This window comes from Oryctolagus cuniculus, chromosome 17 (genome assembly GCF_964237555.1).
Source record: "Oryctolagus cuniculus chromosome 17, mOryCun1.1, whole genome shotgun sequence".
Classification (NCBI taxonomy): Eukaryota; Metazoa; Chordata; class Mammalia; order Lagomorpha; family Leporidae; genus Oryctolagus; species Oryctolagus cuniculus.
The window spans coordinates 20,160,782-20,176,194 of NC_091448.1; the positions used below are offsets into that span (position 1 = coordinate 20,160,782).

At 47.3% G+C, this 15,413-nt stretch overlaps 1 protein-coding gene across 12 annotated transcripts in view; it reads left to right on the forward strand.

The window, feature by feature from the left end:
- Positions 1–1,803: 1,803 nt before the first annotated feature.
- The window catches only part of EZH1 (enhancer of zeste 1 polycomb repressive complex 2 subunit), a 39,229-nt gene continuing 25,619 nt past the window's right edge, over positions 1,804–15,413 (forward strand). For 3 of the 12 annotated variants that reach the window (XR_011383462.1, XM_008271515.4, XM_008271518.4), the window contains exons 1-3: positions 1,804–1,893; positions 13,986–14,072; positions 14,641–14,761. Coding sequence is in view for 10 of the 12 variants with exons in the window: in XM_008271515.4 (XP_008269737.1) it covers positions 14,645–14,761 (117 nt within the window). In the remaining 2 variants the exon portion in view is untranslated. The other 9 variants (XR_011383461.1, XM_070060666.1, XM_070060670.1 and 6 more) reach the window with 6 other exon arrangements.

Here is a 15,413-nt window from a genome sequence, read left to right on the forward strand (position 1 = left end):
CCCTTTCTATGTCTTCCATGACCTTGATGTCTTTTTTCCTATTGTTTATTTATTTGCATTCTTTATTTGAAAGACAGAGACAGAGAGAAGAGAGACTGTCCATCCAGCTGGTCCACTTCCCAGATGCCTGCAACACTCAGGGAAAACTCAATCCTGGTTTCACACAATGGTGGCAGGGACCCAAGTAATCGAGCCATCACCTGCTGTCTCTCAGGCTGTGCATTGGCAGTAAGTTGGAATTCAAAGTGGAGGCACAGCTTGAACCCAAGTATCTGACATGAGATGCAGGCATCTCAATGGGCTTAAAGGGCATTTTTTAAAAAAAGATTTGTTTATTTGTTTGAAAGGCAGAGAGAAAGAGGAAGAGAAAGAGGAAGAGGGAGAGGGAGAGAATCGAGATCGAGAGATCTTCCATCTGCTGGTTCACTTCCTAAATATCCTCATGGCCGAAGCTGGGCCAGGCCAAAACCAGGAACCTGGAACTCCATCTGGCTCTCCCAAGTACTTGGTCCATCCCCTGCTGCCTTCCTAGGCATATTAGCAGGGGCCTGGGTAGAAAGTAGAGCAGCAGGGGCTGGCAAGGATGACATCCCATATGTGCACTGGTTCAAGTCCCACTGCTCCACTTAATGCTCCTGGAAAAGCAGTAGAAGATGGCCCATGTGCTTGGGTCCCTGCACCCACGTGGGAGACCTGGTAGAAGCTCCTGGCTTCAGCCTAGCCTAACCCTGGCTATTACTGCGATTTGGAGAGTGAACCAGTGCATGGAAGATTCTCTCTCTCTGTAACTCTGACTTCCAAATAAATAAAACAAACCTTGGCCGGCGCCGCAGCTCACTAGGCTAATCCTCTGCCTTGGGGCGCCAGCACACCGGGTTCTAGTCCCGGTCGGGGCGCCGGACTCTGTCCCGGTTGCCCCTCTTCCAGGCCAGCTCTCTGCTGTGGCCAGGGAGTGCAGTGAAGGATGGCCCAAGTACTTGGGCCCTGCACCCCATGGGAGACCAGGAGAAGCACCTGGCTCCTGCCATCGGATCAGCGTGGTGCGCCAGCCGCGGCGGCCATTGGAGGGTGAACCAACGGCAAAGGAAGACCTTTCTCTCTGTCTCTCTCTCTCACTGTCCACTCTGCCTGTCAAAAAACAAACAAACAAACAAAAACCTTAAAAAAAAAAAAAAAAAAAAAAAAAAGGAAAGTGGAGCAGCAGGGACCCAAACCAGCACTCCAACATGGGATGCAGGCACACAAGCAGCGGCTTAACACCTTGCCACATTTGTCTCTCATTTTGTATTTGACAGTTCCTCATGATTAAATGCAGCTCATGCACTTTGGTCAAGAACACTCCAGAAGTGATTTGTTTCGCTTCTCACTGTATCACTTTGAGAGACACCTTGATAAGAATGTCTCTCATGCTTAGTTAACGCGGCATCTGCCAGATTACTCGCAGAGTTATTCTTCCCTTTGAAACTGAGTGGGGAGAGACTCTGATAGCAGGTCACAGTTTGGAATCTCAGTCACCAGGAAAATTACTGACAGAAAAGGGGAAATCAGGCGTAAATAAAGCAAGCAACTGGAACCCCCAGACAGACGCTGAGGTATTGGGGACGTGACCTGCCACCAGCGAGTGAGGATGCGGCAGTCGCTGGATAAGAGCCTCGGCTCCGCGAAGGTGTCCCCAGGACCCTTCCTTTTCCAGGAGCTGAGTCCGGGCCACAGGGTCCAAACTACAAACTACAGCCCAGGAAGCCCAGGTAGCCCAGGTGGCGCACCCGGGCGGCACCGGCGCCTCAGCGCGCACGCGCCGGTGAGTCGCGGGGCGGGGCCGCGACCTGGGGGCGGGGCTGCGGCGCGCAGGCGCCCTGGCCGCCGGTCCGTGCTGCCCGGGATGGAGGGCGAGTGAGTAAACAAGCCTGGGCCCGGGCGGTGGGGCCGGGCCTCGGCACCTTCCGGCCCGGGCCCTGAGGGAGGGACAGGCGAAGAATTGGGGGAATTGGGAGGAAGCCGAGGGACACACTGCGGCCCCTGGCCGAGGGCGGCTGGGTACCCTCCCTGTTCCGAGGGCTGGGGGACGGGGCCAAGGGGCAAGAGAGTCCCCGGCTAGGACGGCGTTTGAGGCCGGGTGTCGTGGGGGAGGAGCGGCGGGGACGGGCCCGGGGACTGGGAATTCCGGTGGAGGGCCGGCGGGCCGGCGGGCGGGAGCCCCCATCGCGGAGAGGGCGCGGGGGGTTGGTGGCACCTGCCGGCCCGTCGGCCCGGTGGGGAGCGCTGGAGACCCGGGCTGAACTCGAGGCGGCGTGGGGCGGGGGTGTCAGTAAGAGCAGGGCCGGGGGCGGGGGCTGTGTGAGAGGCCCGTCCGGCGCGAAGCGTGCGGGGCACCGGAGCCCTGGTGGTGAGGTGCGGATCGGGGCGCCGCGCTGCTTCCTGCTGCCCGGCCCTGAGTGACAGGCTTTGCCTGCGCCTCCGGACCTGGTGTCGCGCCTGTCCCTGCCCACCGCGGGTCCCCCGAGGATCGAGTGACACAGTGAGAGTGCCTTGAAGCAAAGGCAGGGCGTGTATCTGGGACGTGTCTGGGAGGAAATGTGGGGCAAACTTTTATTTCGATAAAAAGTGAATGCTGGCGCATGGTTTCGGGGCGGAAGGGCGCCAGTCCCGCCAGAGAGATTTTGGTGGGTGAAATACACGATTGGAAATGGAGTGGATGTGGAGCCCAGCGCTTACGGGGCAGGGTAAGGAGAGGAGCTGAGGTCAGTGACAACTGGGTGTGCAGGGATAGCGATTGTTACCCTGATGCCTTGGAATAGAACCCCTTCCCCCCCAACCTCCCACTGCTGTTGAGTTTAGTTTATGAACCTGGTATTGAGTGTAGTGTGCAGCCTAGAAGGCGCTGACTATCAGAGGTCTCGGTGACAGCTCGCCTATGTAAGTCTTCTCAGGTGTGGAGTTGATAAAAGACAGATCATACTCACTCAGTGTGACTCTGGATTCGACCAACTGCAGATGGGAAATATTTGGAAAAAAGTTTTCATCTGTACTGAACATGTATTGACATTTTTTCTTAACATTGTCCCCTAAACAATGCAGTATAGTGCCTATTTACATAGCATTTGCATTGTATAACGTATGATAAGTGACCTAGAGACGTTCAGAATGAATGGGATGGGGCAGGTGTTAAAACTCCACTTGGGATGCCCACATCCCAGATGAGCTGGGGTTCAAGTTCCCCTTGCAATTCAAATTCCAGCTTCCTGCTCATGTTCACCCTGGGAGACAGCAAGTGATGGCTCAAGTTGGGTCCCTGCTGTCCACGTGGGAGACTTGGATTGAGCTCCCAGCTCCTGGCTTCCACCTGATGCAGCCCCAGCTGTTGACATTTGGGGAATGAACCACAAGGCGGAAGTTCTCTGCCTCTCAAATAAATAAAAATTCAGAAAAATTATAAAATATGCAGGAGGTTGTTTGGATTATATGCAAATAATAGGTCATTTTAGGTGAGAAATTTAGCATCCTCAGATTTTGGTATGAGGGCTTGTTCCTGGTTACCAGTCCTCTTCAGTCCCGAGGGAAGATTTACATAGAAGAGATGTGTGTTAGGACATAAGCACATGGGGTGGGGGAGCATATGAGACTAGTATTGTGGCTCAGCAGGTTAAGCTGCCACTTGGGACACAGGCAACTGTATCAGAGAGCAGCTGCTCTGCTTCGGATCCAGCTCCCTACTGATGCGCCTGGGAAAGCAGCAGAGAGCACTGGACGCCTGCACCCATGTGGGAGACCAGGATGGAGCTCCTGGCTTCAGCCTGGCCCAAACCTGGCTGTTGCAGCCATTTGAGGACTGAACCAGTAGATGGAAGATCTCTCTTTTTCTCTCTATCACTCTGCCTTTCAAATAAATGAATCTTTTTTACAGAACATACTGAAACAAAGGACTCTGTAAAATATAATATCAGTGTTGAGAGTTTTGCTCAGTGTGTATCACTGAGGGCAGGGTGTATGGCTTCTTTGTTCACTGATGTACCCAAACCACCTAAAGTAGTACCCAACACAAAGTAGATGCTCAGTACATAATTGGTAAATAGTGGGGAGATCTCTGGGACGTGGAATGAGAGCTGGATCCTGGTTCTGCCGCTACCTGGCGGGGTGCTTGTAGGTCAGTCATGGAACTGATGCCCCGGAACAGCTTCCAAACTCCCTGAAGTGCAAGTGACCGCTTTGTAGTGGTGATTACTTTAGTGTCCCTTGAAATAGAACTGGAATAAGGAGCCTGGAATTAAAAATGAAATTTTACTCCCAAAGAATACTTTTTTGAGACAGGAGGAAGTGAGGAAATATATCAGATTTATTTTTCTTTGTTTAAAAATGACTAATTTTGTGAAAGGCAGAATGACAGAGCAGGAGACAGAGAGCACTTCCATCCGGCGGTTCACTCCCCAGTTGGCTGCAACAGCCAATTTTGAGCCAAGAGCCAAGAAATGCATCCTGATCTCCCACATGGGTGGCAGGAGCTCAAGTACTTGGGCCGTCCTCTGCTGCTTTCTCAGGCACACTAGCAAGAAACTGAGTGGCTGGAACCGGTACCAGCACTCCGATGTGGGATGATATTAAGCCGCAGGTTAACCCATTGTGCCACAATGCTGGCCCCTAGATTAATTTTTCTTATAATTGCCTTTGAACTAGCATGCCTTTTTTACAAAAACAGTTTAGTATATTAATTTTGCCTAATCCTTGAAATCTGACATCTGGCTTCCTTAGTCTTTTAGGCAATATTTCCTTGCCTTGATTTGTGCCTTAAATGCTATGTGTAACAATTAACTTCATTGTTTCTTTTTATAGCTTGGACTAAGTTTAAAAGTTTCTATTTTGTTCACTATTTCTACTTTGTTTACTAGCAACTTTCCAGAAAACATATAAGACAGCAACACCAAAAACACAACAGATTTATAGGTAGGATAACTGAAGAGGGAAGAGAGGACACGCGGAGAAAGGGAGGGATGATTGTACTGGATGGGTTGGGACTGAGGCAGAGGGTTTAACACATGCTGTTAGGGAATATGTCCATTCCAGAACGTCTCTGGCTTTTTGTTTGTTTTGTTCTAACTGTGTTGGGTTCCTTCCCACCTCTTTAGTCTGTCAGTCAATCATTGGTTGGGATTTCAGTCCTCCAGGCTTTAAAGCCTTGATTTGCTTAATGGGTAGAGTTTAGTATCTCTGCTGTGTTGTGTTCTATGACTCACTTAACCTAATAATTTAATTCAAAATATACTTAAAAGTCTTGTTTTTATTGAGTGATAATGGGCAGTCACTAAATATTAAGCTTTGTGCTGCCATCATATAAAATTAGATAAAGTGGAACTTTAGTCTGTTAGGAGATTACTTTAACTTTTTTCTTTTAAGATTTATTTATTTGAAAAAAAAAAGATTTATTTATTTGAAAGTCAGAGTGACAGAGAAGAGAGAGAGACAGAGCAAGCGAGTGAGCAAGCAAAAGAGTTCTGTGTTCCATGCACTGGTTAACTACTCAGATGCTTGCAATAGCCATGGCTGGGCCAAGCAGAAGTCAGGAGCTAGGAACTCCATCTGCATCTCCCACATGGGTGGCAGGGCCCCAGTACTACCGCCATCATCTACTGCCTCCCAGGATGAGCAATAGCAGGAAGCTGGTGTGGGACTCTGTCCCAGGCACTCTGGAATGGGCTCCGGTTGTTCTAAGGAGTGGCTTAACCCACAGAGCCATAACACCCACCCTAAATGATTAATCTTTTAAAAAAATAAAAAATAAATTTTATTTTTAAAAACAGCTTTAGATTTGTAAGCAAAATTATGAATCTAGTACAAAGAGTTCTCTTAAACCCTACATCCCATTTACCCTATTAGTAACATATTACAAAAGTATACATGTAACATCTGTTAGTTACTGATGAATAATGCAATGATCATTATTATTCATTCTGAAGTCAGGCAACAATTTTTTTTTTACTGTGGAGTGGCGGGGCTAGCACTGTGGCACAGTGGGTTAAAGCCCCAGCCTGCAGCGCTGGCATCCCATATGGGCACTGGTTTGAGTCCCGGCTGCTCCTCTTCCCATCCAGCTCCCTGCTATGGCCTGAGAAAGCCGTGGAAGATAGCCCAAGTCCTTGGGCCCCTGCACCCGCGTGGGAGACCTGGAAGAAGCTTCTGGCTCCTGACTTCGGATCAGTTCAGCTCTGGCCATTGCAGTCATTTGGGGAGTGAACTAGCGGAATGGAAGACCTCTCTTTCTCTGTCTCTACCTCTCTCTGTAACTCTGTCTTTCAAATATATAAAAATAATTCTTTTTAAAAAAAGGTGGAGGGGGCCGGCGCCGCGGCTCACTAGGCTAATCCTCCGCCTAGCGGCGCCGGCACACCGGGTTCTAGTCCCGGTCGGGGCGCCAGATTCTGTCCCGGTTGCCCCTCTTCCAGGCCAGCCCTCTGCTGTGTGGCCAGGGAGTGCAGTGGAGGATGGCCCAGGTGCTTGGGCCCTGCACCCCATGGGAGACCAGGAAAAGCACCTGGCTCCTGGCTCCTGCCATCGGATCAGCGCGGTGCGCGGGCCGCAGCGCGCCGACCGCGGCGGCCATTGGAGGGTGAACCAACGGCAAAGGAAGACCTTTCTCTCTGTCTCTCTCTCTCACTGTCCACTCTGCCTGTCAAAAAAAAAAAATAAATAAATAAAAATAAAAAAATAAAAAAAAAATAAAAAAAGGTGGAGGGGCTAGATTGTGGCATATCAGATAAAGATAGCAGCATACCACATGGGCTCCCGTTCAAGTTCTGGCTGCTCCATTTCTGATGCAGCTCTGCTAATGGCCTTGGAAAAGCAGCAGAAAATGGCCCAAGTGCTTGGGCCCCTGCACCTATGTGGGAGACCCAGAAGAAGCTCCTGGCTCTTGGCTTCTGCCTGGCCCAGCCCTGGCTGTTGGGACTATCTGAGGAGTGAGCCTGGTGATGGGAGATCTCTCTCTACTCCATCTGTTGCTCCCTCTCTGTAACTCTGACTTTCAGATAAATAAATAAATCATTTTTTAAAAAGTGGAATTTCCTATAGACTTTTTAAAAAAGATTTATTTATTTGAGAGGCAGAGTTATAGACAGAAGGAGGGAGAAACAGAGAGAGAGGTCTTCCATATACTGGTTCACTCCGCAGATGGCCTCAATGACCAGAGCTGGGCCGATCTGAAGTCAGATGCTTCTTCCAGGTCTGCCACATGGGTGCAGGGGCCCAAATACTTGGATCATCTTCTGTTGCTTTCCCTGGGCGTTAGCAGGGAGCTGGATTGGAAATGGAACAGCTGGGACTCTAACCAGCACCCATATGGGATGCAGCACTGCTGGCGGTGGCTTTACCTGCTATGCCACAACACTGGCCACATTCCTACAGTTTTTTTCAATACTGAAAATATCTAAGAAATACTAGATTGATCTATATCAAGGCTTTAAAAAAAGGTTTAAAATCAGAATGACTGGAGGGAAGGAGGGAGGGAGGTAGGGAGAGAGGGGGAGAGAGGGGGAGAGAGAGAGAGAGAGAGAGAATCATCCATTGATTCATGCCCTGAATGCCTGCCACAGCTGGGGCTAGATCAGGCTGAAGCTAGGAGATAGGAACCCCATTTGGTCTTCCATGGGGGTAGTGGGAACATAAGTACTTGGGCCATCATTTGCTGCCTCCCAGACACAGTAACAGGAAGCTGGATCAAAAGCAGAGCAGCCAGAATCAGGTACACCAACATCCCAAGTGGGGAGTAATCTGCTGTGCTTCAGTTCCTGCCCCAGACTGATTTTTTCCTTAATCAGCCTTATAATGGTAAAAATTTACATGCAGTAAGTTTATCCATTGTATATACATATATAGTTCAGTGAATTTTCATAAAATAGTTGCTCACATAACCACCCTATCAGCGGCTATGATTTGAGTAACTTCTCTTCCATTACTTGATCTCCAGTTTTAAATGGATGAAGCAACTGAAATATAGCAAATGTTGTCACCCCAAGAAAGTTCCCTCTGTTCCCTTCCATTTTATCCCTTACACTGCCTTAGCCCCTGGCAGCCATTCCTGGCAGCCATTGATCTGCTTTCTGTTGCTAGCTTTGCCTTTTCTAGAATCATCCTATAGAACACCTTGTAAGTGGCATGTATGACATTTTGTGTCCATTAGTCTATCCATTGATATTTTTGTTTCCATTGATACTTTGTATCCATTTATATGTTTCCACTTTTTGGTTATTTTAAATAAAGCTGTCCCGAACATCGCTGTACAGGTCTTTGTGAGAAATGTCTTCATTTCTCTGTGTTGGATAGTTAGAAATTATATGCTAGCTAGTGTGGTTACTGTTTTTAACTTTATAAAAAGAAAACTGGGAAACCTTCCCAAAGTGGCTCTACCATTTTGCATTCCCACTCCTCACCAGCAATAGATAGTGTATCATTCAGATGTTGACTGTTCTTGTGGGTAGGTCATGGTATCAGCATTGTGGTTTTTTTTTTTTTTTTTTTTTTTTTTTTTTGAGAAGTAGAGTTACAGACAATGAGAGGGAGAGACAGAGAAAGGTCTTCCATCCTTTGGTTCATTCTCCATATAGTCGCAATGGCTGGAGCTGGGCCAATCTGAAGCCAGGAGCTTCTTCCAGCGGGGGTAAAGGGGCCCGGCCCAAATGCTTGGGGCCATCTTCCACTGCTTTCCCAGGCCATAGCAGAGAGTTAGATCAGAAGAGGAGCAGCTGGGACTTGAACTGGCACCCATATGGGTTGCTGGCACTGCAGGTGGAGGATTAACTCACAGTGCCACAGCGCTGGCCCCTCACATTTTTTTTTTTTTTATTTGAAAGTGTTACACAGAGAGTGAAGGAGAGGCAGAGAGAGAGAGGTCTTCCATCCACTGGTTCACTCCCCGGTTGGCTGCAATGGCTGGAGCTGCTCCAATCCAAAGCCATGCAGTGCAGGGACCCAAGGACTTGGGCCATCTTCTACTGCTTTCCCAGGCCACAGCATAGAGCTGGATGGGAAGTGGAGCAGCCAGGTCTCGAACTGGCACCCATATGGGATGCCAGCACTGCAGGTGGTGGCTTTACCCGCTACACCACAATGTGGGCCCACATTATGATTTTAACTAGCATTTCTCAACCACTAATGATGTTGAATATTTTTTAAGAAGATTTATTTGTTTGTTGTTTATTAATGTGAAAGGCAGAGCAACATACAGAGAGGGAGAAACAGAAAGAGAAACATCTTCTATCTACTGGTTCATAGCCAAGTCCGGTCCAGGCCAAAGCCAAGACCCAAAACTCCATCCAGGTCTCCCATGTGCATGGCAGGGGCCCAAGTAGATCATCTTCTGCTGCCTTCCCAGGTGTATTACCAGGATGCTGGATTGGAAGCAGAGCAGCTGGGACTTGAACTGGTGCTCTGATATGGGGTGTTGCTGTTACAAGTGGTAGCCTAACTTGATGAGCCACATGTGTGGCCTTGATGTTGAGCATTTTTTGGTGCATTTATTTCCCATTTCTGTGTATTTTTTGGTGAAGTATCTGTTTAAATTTTTCCACTCGAAAAAAAAAAAATTTCTAGGGGTGAATATTGTGGCGTAACAGGTTAAGCTGCACCTGCGTCACCAGAATCCCATATGGGCTGCTGTCTTGGCTGCTCCAATCCTGATCCAGCTCTCTACTAATGTGCCTGGAAAAGTAGCAGAAGATGGCCCAAGTACTTGGTCCTCCACCACCCACATGGGAGACCCAGATGAAGCTTCTGGCTTCAGCCTGGCCCGGTCCTGGCTGTTGCAGCCATTTAGGGAGTGAACCAATGGTTGGACGATCTCTCTGTCTTTCCTCTTCTCTCTGTAAAACTATCTTTCAAATAAATAAATTTTTCTACTTACTTATTTCAAAGACAGAGACAAAGAGAGCTCCCACTGCTTTATCAGTGTCAGGTGTGGGAGGGCAGTTGCAAAGCCAGGAGTTAGACACACAACCCGGGTCTTCCATGGGGTAACAAGAACCAACTACTTGAACTGTCACTGGGTCTGCATTGGTGGAAAGCTGAACAAAGGAGCTGGAGCCGGTTATCTGGTATCAAACCCAGGTCATTTAATGTGGAACACAGTGTGCCAACCAGTAGCCAAAAGCCCGCCCTTTTGCCCAATTTTTATTGGGCTATTTATCTTATTATTGAGTTATAGAACATATTTATATGAAGACTTATTTTAAAATTTCCTCAACAGAACAGCATGTGATTTGGAGTTTACCTTCAGTGTTTCATTGAGCGTGGTGAAAGGCTCTTATGTCCTTACCTGGATTATAAATGCTATTTTACATGAGTAAATAACTAAAAAAATTAATCTAATAGAAGAGTAAAGTATTTTTTTGTGCCACTCCCTTTGGCCAAGGTGAGTGAACGCACTTCTCCAAACCTGTTCTGGTGAATGTCGAGGGGTTTTTGTTGTTGTTGTTGGTCAGGGTCCAGCTGCAGTCAGAACCCAGCTGTGGCTGTGTTTTAGGTGTTTATTTTAATCCTATCTGTCTGTTCCAGTCTGTTTCATCTTCCTCATAACACTGTGGGAGCTGACCAACTGCCAAATAAACTTTTAGAGGCATTGAAGATCCATTAAAAAGTCAAGTGGAATAAGTGCTGGCTCATGTACACATGAGATTCAGATATCACGTTGATTATCAGAGGAGGAAGTGTGGCTTATTTTACATTGTGATCTGTGAGAGTGATGGTGTTTTTGTTACATGTGTATTCTCTGGCCAAATAAAGCACCTGAGTAAAATTAGAAATGGAGCCATTAATTGTTGGATTATTGTGATGTATTTACTGTCATTGCTCTTGGCAGACTGAAGGAGATCACATTTCAATTATGACTCTTCCTTAATAAAAATATTGATATTTTCCTGTGCCATCTCCTCAGAAATACACACAGACACACTAGCAGCTGTGGATTGAGTGAGTTCTTTCCTATTGCTCAATATCCAGTTTTTTGTGTGCTTTTCTTTTTTAAGATTGATTTATTTGAAAGGCAGAGTGACAGAGAAGGAGACAGGAAGGAGAAAGATCTTTCTTGCACTGATTTATTCCTCAAATACTTGCAGCAGCCAGAACTGGCCCAGACTGAAGCCAGGAGCCCGTAACTCCATTCAGGTCTCCCGTGTAGGTGGGCCATCCTCTGCTGCCTCCCAGGTACGTGAGTAGGGAGCTGGACTGGAAGCAGAGCAGCTGGGACTCGAACAGGTACATGATTAGAGTGTCCCTCACTGTGGCTTAACCCACTGCACTTCGGTGCTACCCTTGATCCCCAGTTTTAAACAGATAGAGCAACTTTTTGCACTGTTGCAAAAATGAAAATGAATTCCAGAAGGAATGGGAGTGGGGTTGTAATTTAGAAGCATTTTTTAGGAGGTTGCAGTGTCACTGAATTGTGATTTATAACATTTAGGGTCTCAGTGTGGTTAGCCTACGGTTTCTGAGGGAAGCAGTTTTATCCTTGATTCAAACCATTTTTTTATTTCTTGGAGCAGAATATTATCAAGCATGTTTGGGGCAGAAATTATACCAGCAGCCATTTAATACTATGTGTGAGTGTTGTACATTTTCTTAGTTTTTTTTTTTTTTTTTTGACAGGCAGAGTTAGACAGTGAGAGAGAGAGACAGAGAGAAAGGTCTTCCTTCCGTTGGTTCACCCCCCAAATGGCTGCTATGGCCGGCATGCTGCGCTGATCTGAAGCCAGGAGGGGGTGCTTCCTCCTGGTCTCCCATGGGGTGCAGGGCCCAAGCACTTGGGCCATCCTCCACTGCACTCCTGGGCCACAGCAGAGAGCTGTCCTGGAAGAGGAACAACCAGGCAGAATCCGGCGCCCCCAACCGGGACTAGAACCCGGGGTACCAGTGCCACAGGCGGAGTATTAGCCTAGTGAGCCGTGACGCCGACCACATTTTCTTAGTTTTATTGTTCAAAAAGATTCCCTCTTTTGGCCCCATTCCATGTGAATGATAATTGTTTAAAATATTTAAGAGGAAGACAGATTATATAATTTGGAGCAAAGAAATCAAAGCCTGATTTTTTTTTAAGCCAGCATCTTAGCACTTTGTAGTTTAAATTCCAGGTTTTGTTGTTGCTGTTTCATTCCCTTCACCACAGAGATCTTTTTTAATTCTAAACTATTTAATTGTGTGTATTATAAGGTACAGTATGATAATTCAGTACACATACATAATATGACTTGAGCAGATCAGTGTAATTAGCATTTCCATTTCCTTATCCTGGGGGTGGAGCACATCCGGCTCGTGGGCCATACAAGACGTGGAAATCATCTGGTCCAGCCCTACCAAGGCTGCTGCAGGCGGCTTCGAAATTCAGTACAGCTGTAGCAGGCTAATGTTTAAGCTGATCATTTTGTATGTCCCGTGGATGATGTTATAAATATCTAGGTGGCCTTTGGCAGAAAAACATTCCCCACCCTTGCCTTAAACATTTAGCAGGAGCAGGGTCAGCTGCTGCTTGGGACTCCCACATCCTATGTCAGAGTGCCTAGGACCGTGTCCTGCTTCCACTTCCAGTCCAGTTTCCTGCCAGTACACACTGTGGGAGGCAACAGATGATGGGTGGAGTGCCTGGGTCTCTGCCACAACTGTAGGAGACCCCAGTGGAGTTCTTGGCTCCTGGCTTCGAGCCTGCCCAGCCTGAGCTGTTGCAGGCATTATGGGAGTAAACCAGTGGCTGAAAGATGGATCTCTCTCTCTCTTTATGTCACTGTCTTTCAAATAAGTAATTTAAAAAAAAGATTTATTTTTTACTTATTTGAAATAAACAAGCACTCTTCCATCTGGTGGTTTACTTCCCAAATAACCACAATGGCCTGGGCTGGGCCAGGCCGATGCCAGGAGCCCAGAGCTTCTTCTGGGTCTCCAACACGGTTGCCGGAGCCCAAGCACTAGGGCCATCTTCTGCTGCTTTCCAGGTGCATTACTGGGGAGCTGGATTAGAAGTGGAGCAGCCAGGACTTGAACTGCCCAAATGGGATGCCAGCATCACAGGCAGAGGCTTAACATACTACACTACAATGCCAGCTCCTAAATAAATAAATCTTTTTAAAAAATCTTTAAGAAATAAATGCTTCTTTAGAAGAAATGTGGGGGCCAGTGCTGTGGCATAGTAGGTTAAGCCTCTGCCTGCGGTGCCAGCCTCCTATATGGGCACTGGTTCCAGTCCTGGCTGTTCCACTTCCAATCCAGCTCCCTGCTGATGGCCTGGGAAAGTAGTGGAGGATGCACCCACCTGGGGGACCCGGAGGAAGCTCCTGGTTCCTGGCTCCTGGCTCCATATCAGCCCAACTCCTGCCATTCAGGCCATTTTGGGAATGAACCAGCAAATGGAAGACCTTTCTCTCTGTCTCTCCCTCTCTCTCTGACTCTCAAATACATAAATAAATCTTTAAAAAAGAGAGAAGAAATATAGTGTTCTACTTAAAAAAATTACTATAGGCAATTTTTCAAAACAAGATCTGAAACTTTAGTTTCTTTTCTAATTTTGGCTCTTCATGTCTCCTTGTCAATTTTTTTAAAATTAAAAATGTTAGATGAGATGAATAGAAGAATCCCTCTAAGAAGCCTAAATAATTCATGTAGAGTAAAATCATCATCTTGTAGATTTTATTGGATTTCCATGAACTTTTAATGTTTGCTCCTTCCTTTTCTAAAACAATTACAGGCCTGCTGGTTGAGCCTAGAAGTTGATTCAGAGAAGTATTTACAGCCTTGGTGAGCATGAGATTGCTTCATGCACAAGACTGGAAGGATGAAGCTAATAAAATAAGGCCCTTTCCAAATGGCATAAGTAGGATCGAAACCTGACTTCCGTGTAAAAATAGTGGTAGCTGAGACCTTCAAGTGTTCTTTGTTTTGGGGGCATCCTGCGGAGGGTCCCGGGGTCTAAGAATGCTGTTCCAGTTGACTAAAACCACTGTGTGTTCTCTTTTGCAAAGCTGAGCTCTTGGCTTGCCTTTGTGTCGCTGTTCCTCTGAAGAACAGAGCACCAACAGAGCCCCCGTGCTTCCTGGACATTCTGTGAGGTGGGCAAAGGTCTTCCACTTTGAAACAAAATTCACGTACCAGAAACCATCATTTGCAGTGTTCTCGGCGTCTGTGTGTCTTGCTGTTAATTCGGAGCTGAGATCTTGCTGTTGTCACGTCCTACTTTTTATTAGTAGGTGTGCTGTATCTTTAGACAGTTGAGTGGGCGTGGTTTTGTGGTGGGGGTGGGTCCTTCCATGAAGCTCTGGGCTATGAACTTGGTGCTTGCTGAATGCTTCTCTTACTCAGAGCAGTGATCCGGCCTCCACATTCTCATGAGATCTGAGTTCCTGGTGTCCCGGATGCTGTTATAAAGCAGTCGCCACAGGACAGCAGAGGCTGAGCTTTTTTGAGAGTCAAACCAGGAGTTGCTGGCGTGAAATACTTTTTTAATGGAAGCTCTGGATCTAATGGAACTTAAATTTGAGTTCATTAAGTGTATGCTTTTATGAGTAAATTTAATGGGAATGAAAGAATAATTAATTGATCATGTTTATTTGAATTTGCAGGGTGCTTCATTTCCAACCAACAAAGTGCTATTTCTCATCTCTCTCTCTTCAATTCCAGCATAATGGATATACCAAATCCCCCGACTTCCAAATGTATCACTTATTGGAAAAGAAAAGTAAAATCTGAATATATGCGACTTCGACAGCTTAAACGGCTTCAGGCAAACATGGGTGCAAAGGTAAAAAATAATGTATGAGGGAAAGGTTGTGTATTTCAGTGTGTCAATCCAATATGGAGGGCTTGGATTTTTTTTTTTTTTTTTTTTTTTTTTTTTTGACAGGCAGAGTGGACAGTGAGAGAGACAGAGAGAAAGGTCTTCCTTTTGCCGTTGGTTCACCCTCCAATGGCCGCCACGGCCAGTGCGCTGCGGCCACGCACCGTGCTGATCCGAAGGCAGGAGCCAGGTACTTAACCTGGTCTCCCATGGGGTGCAGGGCCCAAGCACTTGGGCCATCCTTCACTGCACTCCCTGGCCACAGCAGAGAGCTGGCCTGGAAGAGGGGCAACCGGGACAGAATCCGGCGCCCCGACCGGGACTAGAACCTGGTGTGCCGGTGCCACAAGGCGGAGGATCAGCCTAGTGAGCTGCGGCGCTGGCCCTGGACTTTTTTTTTTAAAGATTTATCTTATTTATTTGAAAGAGTTACAGAGAGTAGTAGAGACAGAGAGAAAGAGAGGTCTTCCATCAGCTGGCACTCCCCAAATGGTCACAATGGTTGGAGCTGAGCCAATCTGAAGCCTAGAGCCAGGAGCTTCTTCCGGGTCTTCCATGGGGGTGCAGGGGCCCAAGAACTTGGGCCATCCTCTGCTGCTTTCCCAGACCACAGCAG